General features: G+C 36.1%; 1 protein-coding gene across 6 annotated transcripts in view; it reads right to left on the bottom strand.

Annotated features, from left to right (window-relative positions):
• The window catches only part of ZNF385B (zinc finger protein 385B), a 151,101-nt gene that overhangs the window by 30,879 nt on the left and 104,775 nt on the right, over positions 1-15,447 (bottom strand). For 5 of the 6 annotated variants that reach the window (XM_069861051.1, XM_069861056.1, XM_069861053.1 and 2 more), the window contains one exon: positions 5,606-5,716. In XM_069861051.1, the coding sequence (XP_069717152.1) occupies positions 5,606-5,716 (111 nt within the window). Of the gene's footprint in view, positions 1-5,605; positions 5,717-8,163; positions 8,224-15,447 lie in introns of those variants that run through there. The other variant, XM_069861055.1, reaches the window with a different exon arrangement.

The following is a 15,447-nucleotide window of genomic DNA, read 5'->3' as shown; positions in this document are numbered from 1 at the left end:
TTCACAATAACATAACCTTCATGATCTTTTAATGCTCAACTGTTACACCTGCTTTTTTTAATCTGCCTATGAGGTGTTCATACGTGATTTACAAGTCTTTGCAGGTGACGCCAAAAAGTACTACCAACTTAGTCATTACTCACAGAGCAACACACTGTGCAAACACAAGTTATTTCAACCAAATTATATCCTATCAACAAGATGGTACCTGCCAGGCTGTATCACAGACAAACACCATTCTACAAGAAACAATGTGCAGAGGGAAACAGATACTTCTTTCAGATGTGATCAACATATGACAGACTGTTTTCCAAAAAACCCACCACCAAATAAAAAAGCAAACCCCCATGTGCACTGCTAGTAAAAATGCAGTTCTGAAGATGCCAAGCAGACATCCTTGCAACTGCAACTCACTTAACTCTTATGGCTGCAAGCTACAGTGTTAGATGCTACAACAGAATATAAGATACGCTTCTGGGACAGTCTGGCCAAAGATCCACAGTTGCTGGAGGTTCCTATTGCCACACAGCAGCTGCAGGAGATGCTGCAGATTCATCTGGTGGCCGGAAGGAATGAGAAAGAATGAGCCAAGAGGAGGCAGAGAAGGGACCTATGTGGGATAGAAAACAGCCATTTTCCCCCTTGCCCTGTTACTTCTGGACCCTCTTGTGGGTATCATAAGGATTCAGCAAACTCACTCAAGCTGCTTTTTGTTTCTTCTAGAATGTCTGCAATACAAACAATCAATATCAACAAACCAGACCTATGTAATTAATATGAAATCTTATTTAGCAAAGCCTATCTATAATCTACATGCATATATCATGGGTTTGGAAGGAATCCCCAAATCCTTAAAGATCAAAAAAATATATTTTTTCAAAGTCTAAGCTAGATCTTTCTCCACATGCCTTGCTTACTCATGGTGGAACATAGTTATGTCCTTCACTCTGGTGGCCTTTAAGCAAGGGTAAAATCTGACTCACTATCACAATCAGTCTAATGGAAAGGATTCTTCGTCATCTGCTGCATGATCTCTAGTGGTAGTAAACCTAACTGAGGTGTTTCTCTTTTTTTTCTGAGCTGGATTATAACAGAAGATCGCAGCTTGAATTTACTGACACGCTAGTCATCACTGCGTTGGAACACAATGTTTCATCATCATGTAAAATTAAAAGATTAAATCGTGTTAGCAGAAATGTTGATACAAAAATGTAAAAACATTTATTCTAACATACTAGAGCAAATCCAGCTTCAACTATCAATGGATGTTGGGGTTTTTTTAAACAGTCTTCCATAACAGTATGTTCCTCTTCATAACAGAAAAAAAAAAATTATGTAGGCTGGAATAAGTACCCCTATTCTGACTAATCAATCACATCAACTATCAATCCTCATAATGGAATCCTGTGCAAAATGAGATTTCCAACTTAATTCAACATCAGTTGACTTTTAGTATCTACCATCATTAAAAATCAGCTTAGGAAAAAGTCCTTTTATCTATTCCCTCCCCAGTCTTTTGCCTTGTATTGTTGAGAACTCTACTAACTTTACAGTTTTCTGGTATCACAATGTTGAGGTCAATTAATTTCTCCTTTTTCTTTTAATGTTTTTTCTCCTCACTAAATTCTACTCCCCCTGCCCCACTTAAGGAAAAGAAAAAAAAAACAACAAAAAGTAGAGGAAAAGAAAGGAAAATGAAAATAGAAGCAAATCTAATGAGTGGGGATTCAGTTCTAGACACAGGCATCCAGTATAGTTTAGGATGTTCAGGTGTCCTGCCTGACCTCCAGCAACAGCTCCTCTGCCAGTCTATGAGCCTGTTGTGGATATCACAGATACTCAAATGACAAGACATTTAGGTCTAGGTGTCTAATCTCAGCCTAAGTACCAGCTACAGTATAGATCACGCAAAAAATATTATTGGAGCAACCTCAGTACCATTTTTGTTAGGTCGCTACTACTACTACAGATAAAATTCCCACTCAAGGACCTCAACATTACAGCTATAGTTTGGTGTTACTTCACAGATGACATGTTATTTTTGTGTTTCTCAAGACTTTGGATCATATCTTCTGTATTACAGTTTCTCCTGGAGTTGTCAGAGCTTGGAAAGGAGTGCTCAAACTGTTTATGGCAGAATTTATTATCAGAAAAATACAACTTCCAAATTGACCAAACTACAGCTAATGAATTGTAGAAAAGATTTGATAATGTTGAATGCCTCTGAGTACAAATCAAAATCCGTCATTTCTTTTTTGAAAGAGGACAAACAGATCAGGCTAAAACAAAACTAGATTTTGAGTTGCATGCAATTCTTTTCTTCATGTTGTACTTCTAGAAATTGTTTTTAAAGTATGGCAGTCTAGGAGATCCTGAAGAATTCAGTTAGGAATCAGTCTCTTCAAATTATGATATGGTAGAAGAAAACCAGCATAATTCTAGCTTTTTCAAAATACAGAGGTCATCACTTCAACATTAGATATATTTATTCTCACATTGGAGACAACCTATTTTAAGATTTCCTTCCATTCTTCATATCAGACTTTTTCTTCCTGCAGATAGCTGCAGATCCCTGCCTCTGAATCTAATTCCAGAATACTCTTGCCAAAGCTAAACCTGCAGACACACTAGCAGAAAAAAACTGAAACCTTTGCAATTTACTGTATTAATTTAGTGACAGATTTGACAACTATTAATTGAATAGTTTGAAATTTTTTTGTCTATTAATCCAGAACAGTGAGTGTCCACAGTGTGAGGAAAAGACTGCAGGCAAGGAAACCAATTTTCTACTCACAGCCCAATACCCACTGGTCCATACGTTACTCATGCAATAGATAAAACACTACTGGAATCAGGTCAGAATCTTCAAACACCACGCAACTGAAATTAATTTAGGACAACAAAAGTAAGAAAAATACTTACTACCTTACTTCTGTCATTTCACTTCCATTTGTTTTATTTAGCTCAACAGAAGTTCAAAGGAACAAAATGTCAATCAACAAAGAGCATATCATCCTTTTAGAGCTAGAAGAAACTGCAACTGTGAAGTGGCAGTACTAAATCCTGCTCTGCAATGTGCTATGCACAAGGTTTTAATGCAGGTTATCACAGTTTGATGCCACCTGAAAGGGTCTCAATGCATTCTTAGGACGTAACGTGATGGAACTGATTCACTGAAAGATTCAAAAGTTACAAGGTTCACAAATACCTAAGTCCCTTTTCACCAGTCCATAAACTCAGGATGGACTGTAAAAGACTTTTACATTTCTTAAGCATAATTTCATATTATAAAGGGATCAAAAAGGAGAACATAAGCACAGAGTCCAGATTTTTATTTCTATGAAGGATCTTTGAAGAAGCCAAGAAAAAACCATGGATCATCTTTTCAAGGAATAACTGCTACAAGAAAATATTTGCCTACATGAGTGTGTGCATGTGTGTAAGAGAACTCCATCAAGGGAGCTTAGTTGAAAGGCCATTAGCACTATCTCAGTGAAATTATGACAATGCAGATTATGGGAGGTTGGTAGTGAGAATAATTCCCGAATAAAATAATCTCTCATTGTCTCAGGAAAAAAACCCAAACCAAAACAAAAACCCAACAGTTCAACAAACACTTAGAGGTCAAAACACTCTCGAGGTCAAAAGACTGAACTTGGAGGAAAGATTTAAAATCTTATAAGTTTACCAGGAGAAGCTGAATAGTTTGATGAAAGGCTGGATTGCTTTAACAATAGAAAGTGCTATACTATGAAAACACATCCTAGAAATATTCCTGTATGATGTAGTTCACTCCTGTATGAAATATTTGTGAAACTTAAATTTATATTTAAGTACTTTCTAGTATTAATAATACTACTCGAATCTTGGCACATTCTAAAATAAAATTTCGAGGTTGTTTTTGAATGTCCTAGTAAAACAAACTGCTGTGCAAATTAAGGAACTGTATTTCATTACTAAGAGCAGCACAGTCATGATGCTTCATCCTTTCTTACAATCACCCATTACAAAAGGATGATGGTATTTTCTAGTAACCACAACTGAGCATATTGATCACTTTTAGGAAGAAAGGAGTACGATACCATATGAATTCACCCACTCCAGAAGAGGAAACAAGGCTATAATTTGCCATGCTTTTGCAATGCCACTATTGAAAGCAGAATACAATGTGTACTTTTTGTTCTACTTTGTGAGTAAGTATACATAGGAAAAATTGCATGGTTGGCAGATGTAGAGTGATATAATTTCAGTTCCTTGTTTTGTTGGGACCTCAGCCTCAGGAGGAAAGCAAAAAGCAGGAACAGGCTCCCTGGTGATGGAGTAAGGTCCACCTCAGAAGCAAGATTCAGGTCCATGGAGCCCAGAGAAATTTTTAAAACCTATATTTTTTCATTGTTTTAATCAGTGAAAGTAGGTATCTAGACCAAGTTTCAGAGCAGAAAGTTTTTTGACCTTAAAAACTAAAGAGTCTTAAAGAGGAAAGACAAGCAAACTAAATTTTAAATAACTTCTGAAATCAGTCAACTATGTAGACATTGCCGCTTCAAAGAAAGTTTAATAAGTCAAGAGACAACAGATTTAGAACTCAATTTTAAGGTAAGATAGCCCTGCTTCAAAATTCTTACCAGCCTAGACAAGAAAGCCAAACTGGGAAAACCACTTTACAAGACACTTTTCAAAGCAGAATGGTAAAGGTAGGGAAAATTAGAGTAACATGTATGGGTACTTTACAGGGAACCTCAAGGAGCACTAGGTACTCCAGGGCTTTGAAAAGGTGTTTGTTAACTATTTCTTAAGATAGAAATTTCAACAGCAAAATGTATAATATTAACATATCACTCACAGATTTGTTTTTACATTTAAGATCCACAAAAAGTCTGAGAATTTTCTTATTTTTTTTTAATCAGTGTGATTATATTAGTAAGAAACCCCATATTTTTAAAGTGTTGAAGGTCATAATTTTCTTAGACATAGTTTTCTTGAATTTCTTTAACTTTAAAGCTACTCAAGAAAAACATTAATTAGATATATATTTTAAATGTTTCAGTCAATGTACTCTTTCATAGTGCATTTTTAATTACACCTTAGAAAACATATTCCTTGAACCTTATCGTATTCAAAAAGTTAATTAGAAGTAAATATTCATGTTTATTACAAATGAAAATTACTGTAAGAGTGACTCCATTAGGAAATTGGAAGATATATAAGCAAGGATGTAGGAACAAGAGGAAAAAAATATTTCTTGTGGAAAAAGAGCAGATATGAAATGGAGAGCTCCCAGGGAAGCTTTTCTGTCTGCTCCTCTATTTTTATTTTTTTTTTAATTTTCCTTTTTGCAGTACCTCCTGAAGGTTACTGACTGTCAAATGGGACATCGACAATAGATGTGGCATTGGATATTGCACCAGACCCATTCAATAAAATCAAAGAGCAATGCACCTCTACAGGCTTACACCTCTGACAGGAGGAAATATCAGCCCAGCAGGCTGAGTAGAATGCACGCAGAACTGGAATGATCATTTTGGAAAAAGAAGTTTATAGTAATAATACCTACTGTACCAGGAAAGGAGAAAAAAAAAAAAGAATGAAAATAGCCAATACTCACATCAGAGTTAAAGCGAAGCTGACAGACATTACAAGAAATAACTTGTTTCTTCTTTGGGGGAATGGACACTCCAAATGTATGGTTTATGACTGCTTTTTGCACAGGATCCATCTGGAGGACAAACAATAATAAATTTACAAGTTTTTAGGGCAATATACAGTACAGAAGAAAAATAAAAAAATAACGCTGTCTGCTTGAAGCTTTTTCTTTTCTTTACTTTTTTTTTTTTACATAAACAAGAGGAAACAAAATTTCAGCCCTTATAATAATTAGATTTAACACAGGTTAGGGAATTCTTCATAAACATGCTACAGCTTATGAATAAAAGGCAGCTCCATAGTTGCTGCTGTACCTGGGCTACTAAGTAGTTCTTCTCCCAAACCTGCACATCCTCTGTGCTGTTCACTATTGCATCTGAATTGCAAAAAGTCTTCCCCTATCACCTGATGATCCCATAGCCACATTACAAGAAACCACTTTTGCCCCTTAACAAAACACTGTCAGTTATGACTATTTGTTTTTCTGTTGAGTGATAGATATTAGCACTTCTTTGGAAAATATTCTCTCCTGGAGACCTCTTTGTGAGAGGAGGTTCTTTGCAGACTACATTAGAAACATCACTTGCTGGGAAAAGAGGCTGCAGTCCCCAAACACTTCCATAAAGATCTGATGAGCCCATGGGAAGGATGAAGTTCAGAGAAGCATGCACCAGGAAATGGTACTGAAGTCACCACACTTCACAAAACACTTTAACACTGTGAAAAATGTGAGGTAAGTGAAGCACTGAATATATTAATTCTAGATTTTCTTCATGATGGGAGTGGTGAGGCACTGGAACAGTTTGCCCAGGGAAGTTGTGGATGGCCCCTCTCTGGAAGTGCTCAAGACCAGGTTGGATGGGGCTTTGAGCAGCCTGATCTGGTGGGAGGCATCCTTGCCTATGGCGGGGGCTTGGAACTACATGATCTTTAAGGTCCCTTCCACCCCAAATCACTATATGATTCTATGACTCTAAATTTGACTGAACATTTCCAGGAGCTAGGGACTGATTACATCTATATTACCAAATACTAGGACTCCTATTGGTCATCAGTTTAGAATACCCTCAAGATCACAAACAGCTGTGTTGTTAATACCTCAGGAGCTAGGGACTGGCACTGGATGTTAAGGAAAAATTTTATAACTGCTGCTACATCAAGGTCTCAATTAAGCAAAATATGTAATTTTTCCTGATGTGGCATGGATATAGACTAAAAATAATTTCCTGACTCAAGAAGATTCAAACGTATGTTTCTAACTGATATAAAACAGAATCTCTCTCTCTGATAGCACTGCTGACCCTGCTCTGAACAGGAGGTCGGACCCCATGACCTCTGAGTTGCCTTTCAACCTACATTAAACTATGGGCATCTGTGCATGTGTGGTCCTCAATTCTTACTTAAGATGAGAAATGGATTCTGAAGAGGAGAGGGCAAAACCTGATGGTCTGCAAGAAAAGATAAGTGCTCATTTCCCAATCATGTTTTTAAACTAGCACAGGAGAAAATAGTTCAATTTGTTATAAAGTTATGTTTTTCTGAAGCTTGCTTTACAGTCACAGTGACAGGTTTGGGTTTGTTTTTTTTTCCTTTACAGTACTACTTAAAGAAATCAAACCTAGCTATTTAGTCTTGGACGGTACACATCACATTTTTGATTACAAATTACAAAAAGCTGAATTACAAAAGGGATAGAGAAAAGTTGAATTTACTGATTCATTAGTTAGAGAAATACAACAGTAAATTAGCTGCTCCAAGACATTCTGAACCTGAGGATAAAGATTGTAATTTTCCCTTAGAACAGATTTTCTCCACGTATATGCACATGCACAAATACACGAATTCAAGAAAAACACATTCCATTGTACCTAAGATGATATTCTCCTATAGTCTATTACCTAGCAGTAAACACTTCACAACTTTTTTTGACTTCAGCTACGTAAGTTTCTTGCTGCATTCCTGCTAAGCCAAATGCATGCTTTTGCAAATGTCATTACTAGCAAATTTTCTGGAGAGATGATAAAAAGTTTTATTAGCTTTTCCCATTAAATACTGTATCTCGTTGCCAGAGTGGTATCATGTTAAGACAATTACAGAAGTAAAAACACCTTGGATAGAAAGAACTACTGAATTATTAAATGACACCACAGTGTTGTTACAATTAATGTGATAAAGTAAAAAAAAACAACCTAAAATAAATGTCCTTACTTCCCACTTCATCTGTTTCTAGAATATAGTGACAATCCAAAGTTCAAACATGTATAAATATACAAAAAAATCCATTTCTGACTTGTACCATTTATTGCATCACCTGGCATAATATAACACAAATATACATGAAGATTAAAGTTTTTTTGAGCATTTGTTTTATAATACACATACCAGTCAATATATTAATATATATTAAGATATATCATCAGGGAATATGTGTTTTTTTTCTTCTTAAATGGAAGACTTTCAACTTAACTACTAATTGTTAGATCAGGTAGTCTAGAACAAAAGAGTAATGCTGAAAAGTACCTCAACCATTTGAAGTGTCTGAGGCTGGTGAAAAGAAACAGCAAAAATATCCACTAGCATCTGCAGTCCCGTTTAAAAAAATAAAAAGGCAAAAAGAAGCAAAGATCAATGATTCCTCTGTGCATTTCAGATAACAATCCACAGCTCTAGCATTAGGCAAAATTGTACAATACAGACTACACAGAAAGTCCCAGTTTCAAACAGATATAGCAGCACAAGGACAAACTCGCACATATAATACGGCTCACACTGACTCCAGAAAGTACCACTCAGGATCCCCAGGGGAACGGTTAATGATCCTCCCCAAACCAGAGCCCCGCATGTAGTCTGGTCACGATTAGAATTCAAGAAGTGTAGCATTAACAATTAATAGGTTTTAAATATATCAGAAACTGGGGTGGATTACAGCATAGTGGAAAAATAGAATAGTATCTCTCTGTTAGAAGATTAATGCTGCAGGGTAAACTGATCTCAGATCACAAAACAAAATTATCCTCTTCATTGCAGGGAGTGATGAGTGAGTAGGAGAGTAATTTGTTGAGGTATATATTAGGAAATGACGCAGCATACTTTGCCCAGTGGGGAACACTGGTATTTAAAAAACAGTTCCATGAAATGAAATAAAAACAGAAGCTAACAGCTACTATAAATGCAAATAAAAATCTGCACTATGCTGTTTATGCTGTGGGAAGAATTAATAAAGTGATTTCACAGTGCTCTGGCAGAGCCATAGCTAAGTTGAACAACTTTTTAGTCTTGTTCTCCTATCTCAGTTGTTTCAATGAAGAGTTAATTATAAAAAAGCCTTTAATTTATAAAAAAGCCTATAAAAAAGTAGAAGATACTATATTTTTGCAACAAGCCTCCTTAAAGCCACCTGACCTATCAAAGTGAGCAAAGATTAATAGAATTTGGACAGGTTTCAGCAGTAATTTACCACTAATTCTTCCATTTCCCAATTTCAGAATACACAAACATGAGAAACACTCTACAGCCACTGAGAATGGCAATAATGACTTTTAAAGCATTTAGAAAATGCAAATGTAGCAAGAAGTAATCCAGAAGCACAGAAGAACTGTTGAACTCTACTGAAGTTCCACCTAGCCTATTGTTTTATCCCCCAAAACAATCATATGTAGTTATCCAGAGAAGAACAGCAGCCACACAAACATATAGGGTATTTCTTACAATTGCTTTCTCAAGTTCCTCACATTTTTCCTGCAAGAAATTTTCCAGAGCCAGGTATTTTCTATGTATTTGGTAAAACCCAGTTACTTTCTCTTGAATAGTCACACCCTGAACTATCTAAAACATTACTCCTGCTCTTTGCAGTGAGGTCCAATGCCTACAACCTGCTGTGTCAAGAAACTATTATTTTTGTTTAAACATAGCTCCATGCGATCTAATTTTCTAACACCTATACCAGATCCCAAATTATCTCTATGTTGCTTCATCATTTAGTGCATGGAAACTATCCCATTCCTTTAAGCATTATTGCTGCCCTTCTTAATTCTACAACAATTTAACAAATTCATTCAAACATTTTGAAGATATGGACAGAAACCCTACATGATAGTCAGGGTGGATCAGTACTGAACTCCGAGCTGATGTTTCAATAGAATCTCTATTATAAACCTGAGACATCACTCCCAAGTGATAATGGCCAATTCATAGCACATTATTTCCTACATGAAATTTTCTTTGTATATGCATCACTTTACATTTATCAACATAGAAACCCAACCATTTATTGTCCAGATTCTCAGTACCACTAAGGCCTTTCACAATGTTTTCATCTCTCTTTGTCCTCTCTGCCTTGGAGAGCTTCACCATTATCAACCTTCCTCATCTCACTTACCTCACAAGTATTTTTTTGGCATGAAATGATCTTCTTATGCTGATTTAGTTTTGTCAGAAATCTTTGCCAATGAGTTCTGTGAAAATCCTCTTTAGTAATTCAAAATATGTCAATTAAGACATCCTTATTCACATCTATTTTACAAACAGGTCTGTAAAGAGGCAGTTATCTTTAAAAAGGAACTATATTGACAGTTTACAGCATGAGGTGTCCTCTTACACTATTCTTATTAAAATTTCTATCAATTAATCTGGAAAAAAATATAGCACCCAAACCCTTGCATTCCTCATCAAACAGGCTTTAAAAACTTGCATCCCATTTGGTACCTTTCAGTACCTGGGTCCAAAAGCAGTTTTACATGTGTTGTTACATGTAATGGTTAGAAATTAAAAATTTTCACCCTTGAATTATCTTATTGCTCTTGCTATCAGAAACTCTCCCTGACCTGCTCTATGTCATTGTACCATGAATTCTTCTGGCACCTTTTTGGAACTGAACCAGACTACTAAGAGACATCAAAATACTTGCAGGAAAAAGAAAAACAAAAATGAGCACATGCATCAGGAGAACACCTTCTGTGAAACTGAAGTTATGGTTATTTTAAAAGATCTCTTTACACATAGACAGTACAAACACCAATTTGTGAGTCTCAGGAATAAATTGCATTGATACTGTTACGGGGTAAGTTGCTGCAAACAGAAAGGTTAGGTGTCATTTCTAAGCCTTTTTTAAAAAAAACAAGGTGACATTACATTTATAAGAAAAGCTGCTTTTTGTGATTTTTGGAAATCCAGAATATTTGTTCTACTTTTTGCTCAGGTAGAGTCTCTAGTTTAAAAGATTGGATAAACTCAGACACTGCCATTTCCATATAATGATCTAATTTCTGAGTTTTCATTCCCTTCCTGATCTGCTAAGCAAGTGTCATACATTCTATAGCTACTACTCCAGCAAAATCTACATCCAAAAGCTCCGTTTTCTCCTAACAGCAGCATTACCTTAAATCTGAGCTAGGTTTAAAACTGTGACTGAGAATTTGTGCCCTCAGTTCAGTTACCTCTCATCATGAGGTAACTCTTGGGTCAAATTTAGTGTTGTTTGTTGGACAAGCATTTGTAAACAGAATATTGGTAAGCAGGTATAAGAGATTTATCTGAGTATCACTTAACCAATAGGCATTAAGAAGCTTCTGAACAAACCATTGAGAGTGGCCCTACAGTATACTGTGTTGTTTTACTCTGATAAAGCTAAATTTTAAACTGTATTTTAGAACAAACTGATAACAATCCAATGCTTCCCTCAGGCAATCAAAGGAGGAAAACAGTGGCATATATGAATTATCAATGCAAGAGCAACATCTAAACTACATTCTGGGATTTTTTTAAACATTGGACAACACTTCCTCCTATTATTATTATTATTATTGTAGGCAAACAACAACAATTAGAATTTTTCAACACCTGTCTAGATCACATGACCTATGTGAACTCCTCTTGTGTTTGAGCTTCAGTTGTCAGGAAAGCTGAGCACTCTGCCACTGTAGAGAATGATCGTGTGCTACAGCTTATCATAAATTCTGTTGTACATATACACCCTCCTGCTGTAACTATACTGATGCCTAAAAGAGTGACAGAATTGAATATACATACTCAACAGAATACATATTTAAAATGCCCAGCATAAAATCAAAGATGTTAACATGCAATACTTAGCATATTTGGCCAATGCAGACTAGTAAGAATCCGTTCTCTCCACATTCATGCTGCTTGTATCCCAACAGATAACATATTTCTCATTTGGCTAATTCCAAGTGTAATTTACTGTTCAAATCAATGCTATACTGTTACACATATCCTTGCTTATTTTGCATCACCAAAAGCACCTGAGTCAGATCTACTGATGGTGCTCTACCTGAAAAGACGTTTTAGCACAGTAGGTGTTGTTTTTTCCCCCCACCGTAACAACTGATAGGACAAGAGCAAATAGCCTCAAGTTGTGACAGGGGAGGCTTAGACTGGATATCAGGAAAAACATATTCACTGATTTATCAAACACTTCAGCAGGCTGCCCAGGGAAGTGGCTGAGTCCCACCCCTGGAGGTATTTAAAAAATGTGTAAAAGTGGGACACGGTTTAGTGGTGGACTTGGTAGTGTTAGGTTGATGGTTAGATGCAATGATATAGCACATCTGTAAAGAGCATGAAATTTGGATCACATTGAAGTTACACCCAACCACACTCAGGTTGCAACAAATCCCCCTTTCTAAAAAAAAAATAAAAAATAAATCTGAGTAGATGTCTTTCCCCACATGCAGGGAGACATAAGCAGCCACTCAGAAAAGAGATGACAGGGACTAATATCTTTCTTCCCTTCCACATGGTTCCCAAATTACAATAACAACATTGTACACTGAAGACAAATCTCTCGCTATGTAACTTCTCCCTGTGTTTGTCTCTCCCTTTCTTCAAAAGTTTGGCACCAAGCTCTACGTTCCCTGAGGAAAACCATGGCTGTGATAGCTGTGACCACAACACACTATTACTAGTAAGTGAAATCAGCCCGGAGGCATTTTAAAACAAAACAAAACTCTTGCTGTAATTGACTTGCTGACATGCCAGATACTACAGCTATCCATGAAGAGCTGTTGAAATAATCGTGAGTATTTAAAAAATAAAAAAGGAAAGAGACAACTTTGGAGTTCACAATTCTACTTTACTTTTAGTAGAAGACAACTAAAGGGCACCCAGAGGCCGGAACAACCTTTTATGTCTTAAAAGATATGAAATACTAATAAATTCTGCTTTCTTATTTTCCTTTTAGGGATAAGACTCAGTTAATCTTATTTTTGAAAATTCCACACTATTTCTGGTTAGAATTGCAGAGCTGGAGTTAGGAGGCTGATTTTCTGCATCATGCCACTAACTAGTAGTTACGCTCCCCTCCCTACTTTTTTGTGTCCAATCCTATGGCATAATGCACACTTGGTGTGCTACTCTCTTGTAAATTCCCCTTTTAAAGTACAGCTTGCATGGAAAAATGAAGAAAGGGATGATTCTCTCTACATGTCTGTATTTGCAATCACACAGAATAGTAAAAGTGATGTCTGCAGCAATTGATAGATTTGTTTTAAGCCAGAAGGAATGATTACATCTGATTTCCTGAAAAATGCATGACACAATTTCATGCACTAGAGAGTTTCAGCCCTTCCTGCTATGCAGTGTAATAACCAGAGCCTAAATCTGGGGGGGGGCGAAAGCCCCCAACATCTGATTTAAGTTTCCAACTAAGATAAATTTATAACATTGGGTAAGCAATGCTAATGATGGATTATTCCCACATTTAAAAGCCACATCTTACCATTACTGTTGTAGACCACTCAATCTAGTTGTGATTCACTATTAAATGTCACCCTAACCTCAGATACTTTCTGAATGTGTAGGCACTCATACACTGCAATCAGATCCGCTCTTAACCTTCTCTTTGATAAATGGTTCCTTAAGCCTCCCACTATAAAAGCCTTGATTAATTTAGTAGATTTTGAGTTTCTCTGACTCGTTTTCAGATTTTCAATATGCCGTTGAAGTATAGGTACTAGAAGTAAGAAAGCTAGTATGCTTAAATGCTTAAATACACTTTCTCTTTACCTACTTAATTAAATCTTTTCCATTTTAAAAAGAAATGCATTAATCTTCTTGCCTCCACGTGATCTTTGGAAGCTCAACCCTAAATCTTTACTGAGATGCCCATTTATCCTTCTTGTGTGCTAGTACAAATAATCTCACCATCACACATCCTTCTCTATCTTAGGATGTGTTCTGACCAAGTCTGGTGACAAGAAGCCATCTGAAAAAGCACCTAACTGGGAATCCTAAGTTTGACCAGAGACTGCTTTCAGTAGGGTTTTTGCTAATTTTCAAGACACTGTCAGACTAACCTCAGAAGACATGGATGAATCTCAGTCTTTTGAGAATTTTATTTCTCCTCAACCAGTCCAAAATAGTGGTTTAGACCAACATAAGCAAAAGGAAAAACATTCTACACTGAAAATAAATCAGGGATTTTCTGATCTTTTGCTTTTTTGCTCTCTCCCTTCCTCGCATTTCTCTCGCTTAAATCAAGGCACTGGTATTCTAAAAACAAAACCACATCACAGATAACCTATCTCTCTGTTCTCATTCAGAGATCAAAATAAAATTGAGAAAACATCTTTTAATCACTTTTTCCTACTACTATTTCAGTGCTAGGAATATTTTCTCTACCCTTCCTTCCTTTCATCCATGGATACACGTGTTGCACATTAAAAATAAATTCTGGTTTAGAAAATGATTATTAGGAGAGCTTTAGAAAAAGTGTTCTAAAAATTAAACGTCACTGCTATTATAGAAATTGTTTTGAAAAAGACTATTAAAATTGAACATTTGCTTTCTGTAGAAAGGTTTAACCCAAAGAAAGAAAGAATTGGTGAGACATCACAGCAAGAAAAATCTGAATCTGGTCTCAGTTTATTCTAAGGCTTACTCTCATGTGAAAATATAGATACATAAAAGGAGTTTGCAATGTGAACAACAACAGATTTAACCCTTAGAGCAGAAAAATGTCAACTTTTCTGCTCCAGACAAGATTGGAGATTTTTGAAGTTGAAATAAACAGAAATCTGTTGAATTATTTTGGGACAGAAGAGAATCCTCCCATGCAAACACAGGAGGAGGAATAAAAGCAAATATCTGAGGTTTAATGCTTTATTTTAGGCTAAACTGAACCAGCTTTAAGTAATCAGCAGTTTTTCTGATCCATCCAGATTACTCCTCTGCCATAGTACAGAACTTTATAAGATGAACTTATAGGACCATGACAGACCAAATGTGAGAAAGTACAAAGTCACGTATGAATCCAGTGGTTAAACCAACACTCAAGGGATACAATTTCCCTTCCCTTTGTGGCTCTGCTGGCTCACAAGTTTGCCTGTATATGAGTCACTTCACCTGAGCCTTACATTATTCTCTTGCAAAATGGGGATAAAAATATTTACAACCTCACAAAAAGGATGAAAGGTCTAAACAACATGTTTACAGCCTTCAAAATCATCTAAGGGAAGATGCTATGTAACCGCTATTTATTATTAAGGCTGTTGTTCTTCAGAGCAGTTTCTGTGTTCAGCTAAACAAAAACACACTACCAAAAATGCCTTGCTTCCAAATTCAGCAAAAAATAAAAACATACTACAGTCTGAGTCTTGCTGAAATCAAACCAATAACATACCCTGAGAACAAAGTTATTCTTGGTATACTACCTATTTCCACCTGAAAATAAAATAATACGAATAGGTAAAATAATATGAAAAATTGCCTTTCAGTGAAATTCTGTCAAACAGCAAAAGCCTAAGAACTGGTAGTCAGAAAAGCAGCTTAGATAACATTCGGGGTAAG

Source organism: Phaenicophaeus curvirostris, chromosome 7 (genome assembly GCF_032191515.1).
Source record: "Phaenicophaeus curvirostris isolate KB17595 chromosome 7, BPBGC_Pcur_1.0, whole genome shotgun sequence".
Classification (NCBI taxonomy): Eukaryota; Metazoa; Chordata; class Aves; order Cuculiformes; family Cuculidae; genus Phaenicophaeus; species Phaenicophaeus curvirostris.
The sequence above is the reverse complement of the archived record's forward strand: the minus strand, read 5'-3'. Positions and strand labels throughout refer to the sequence as shown.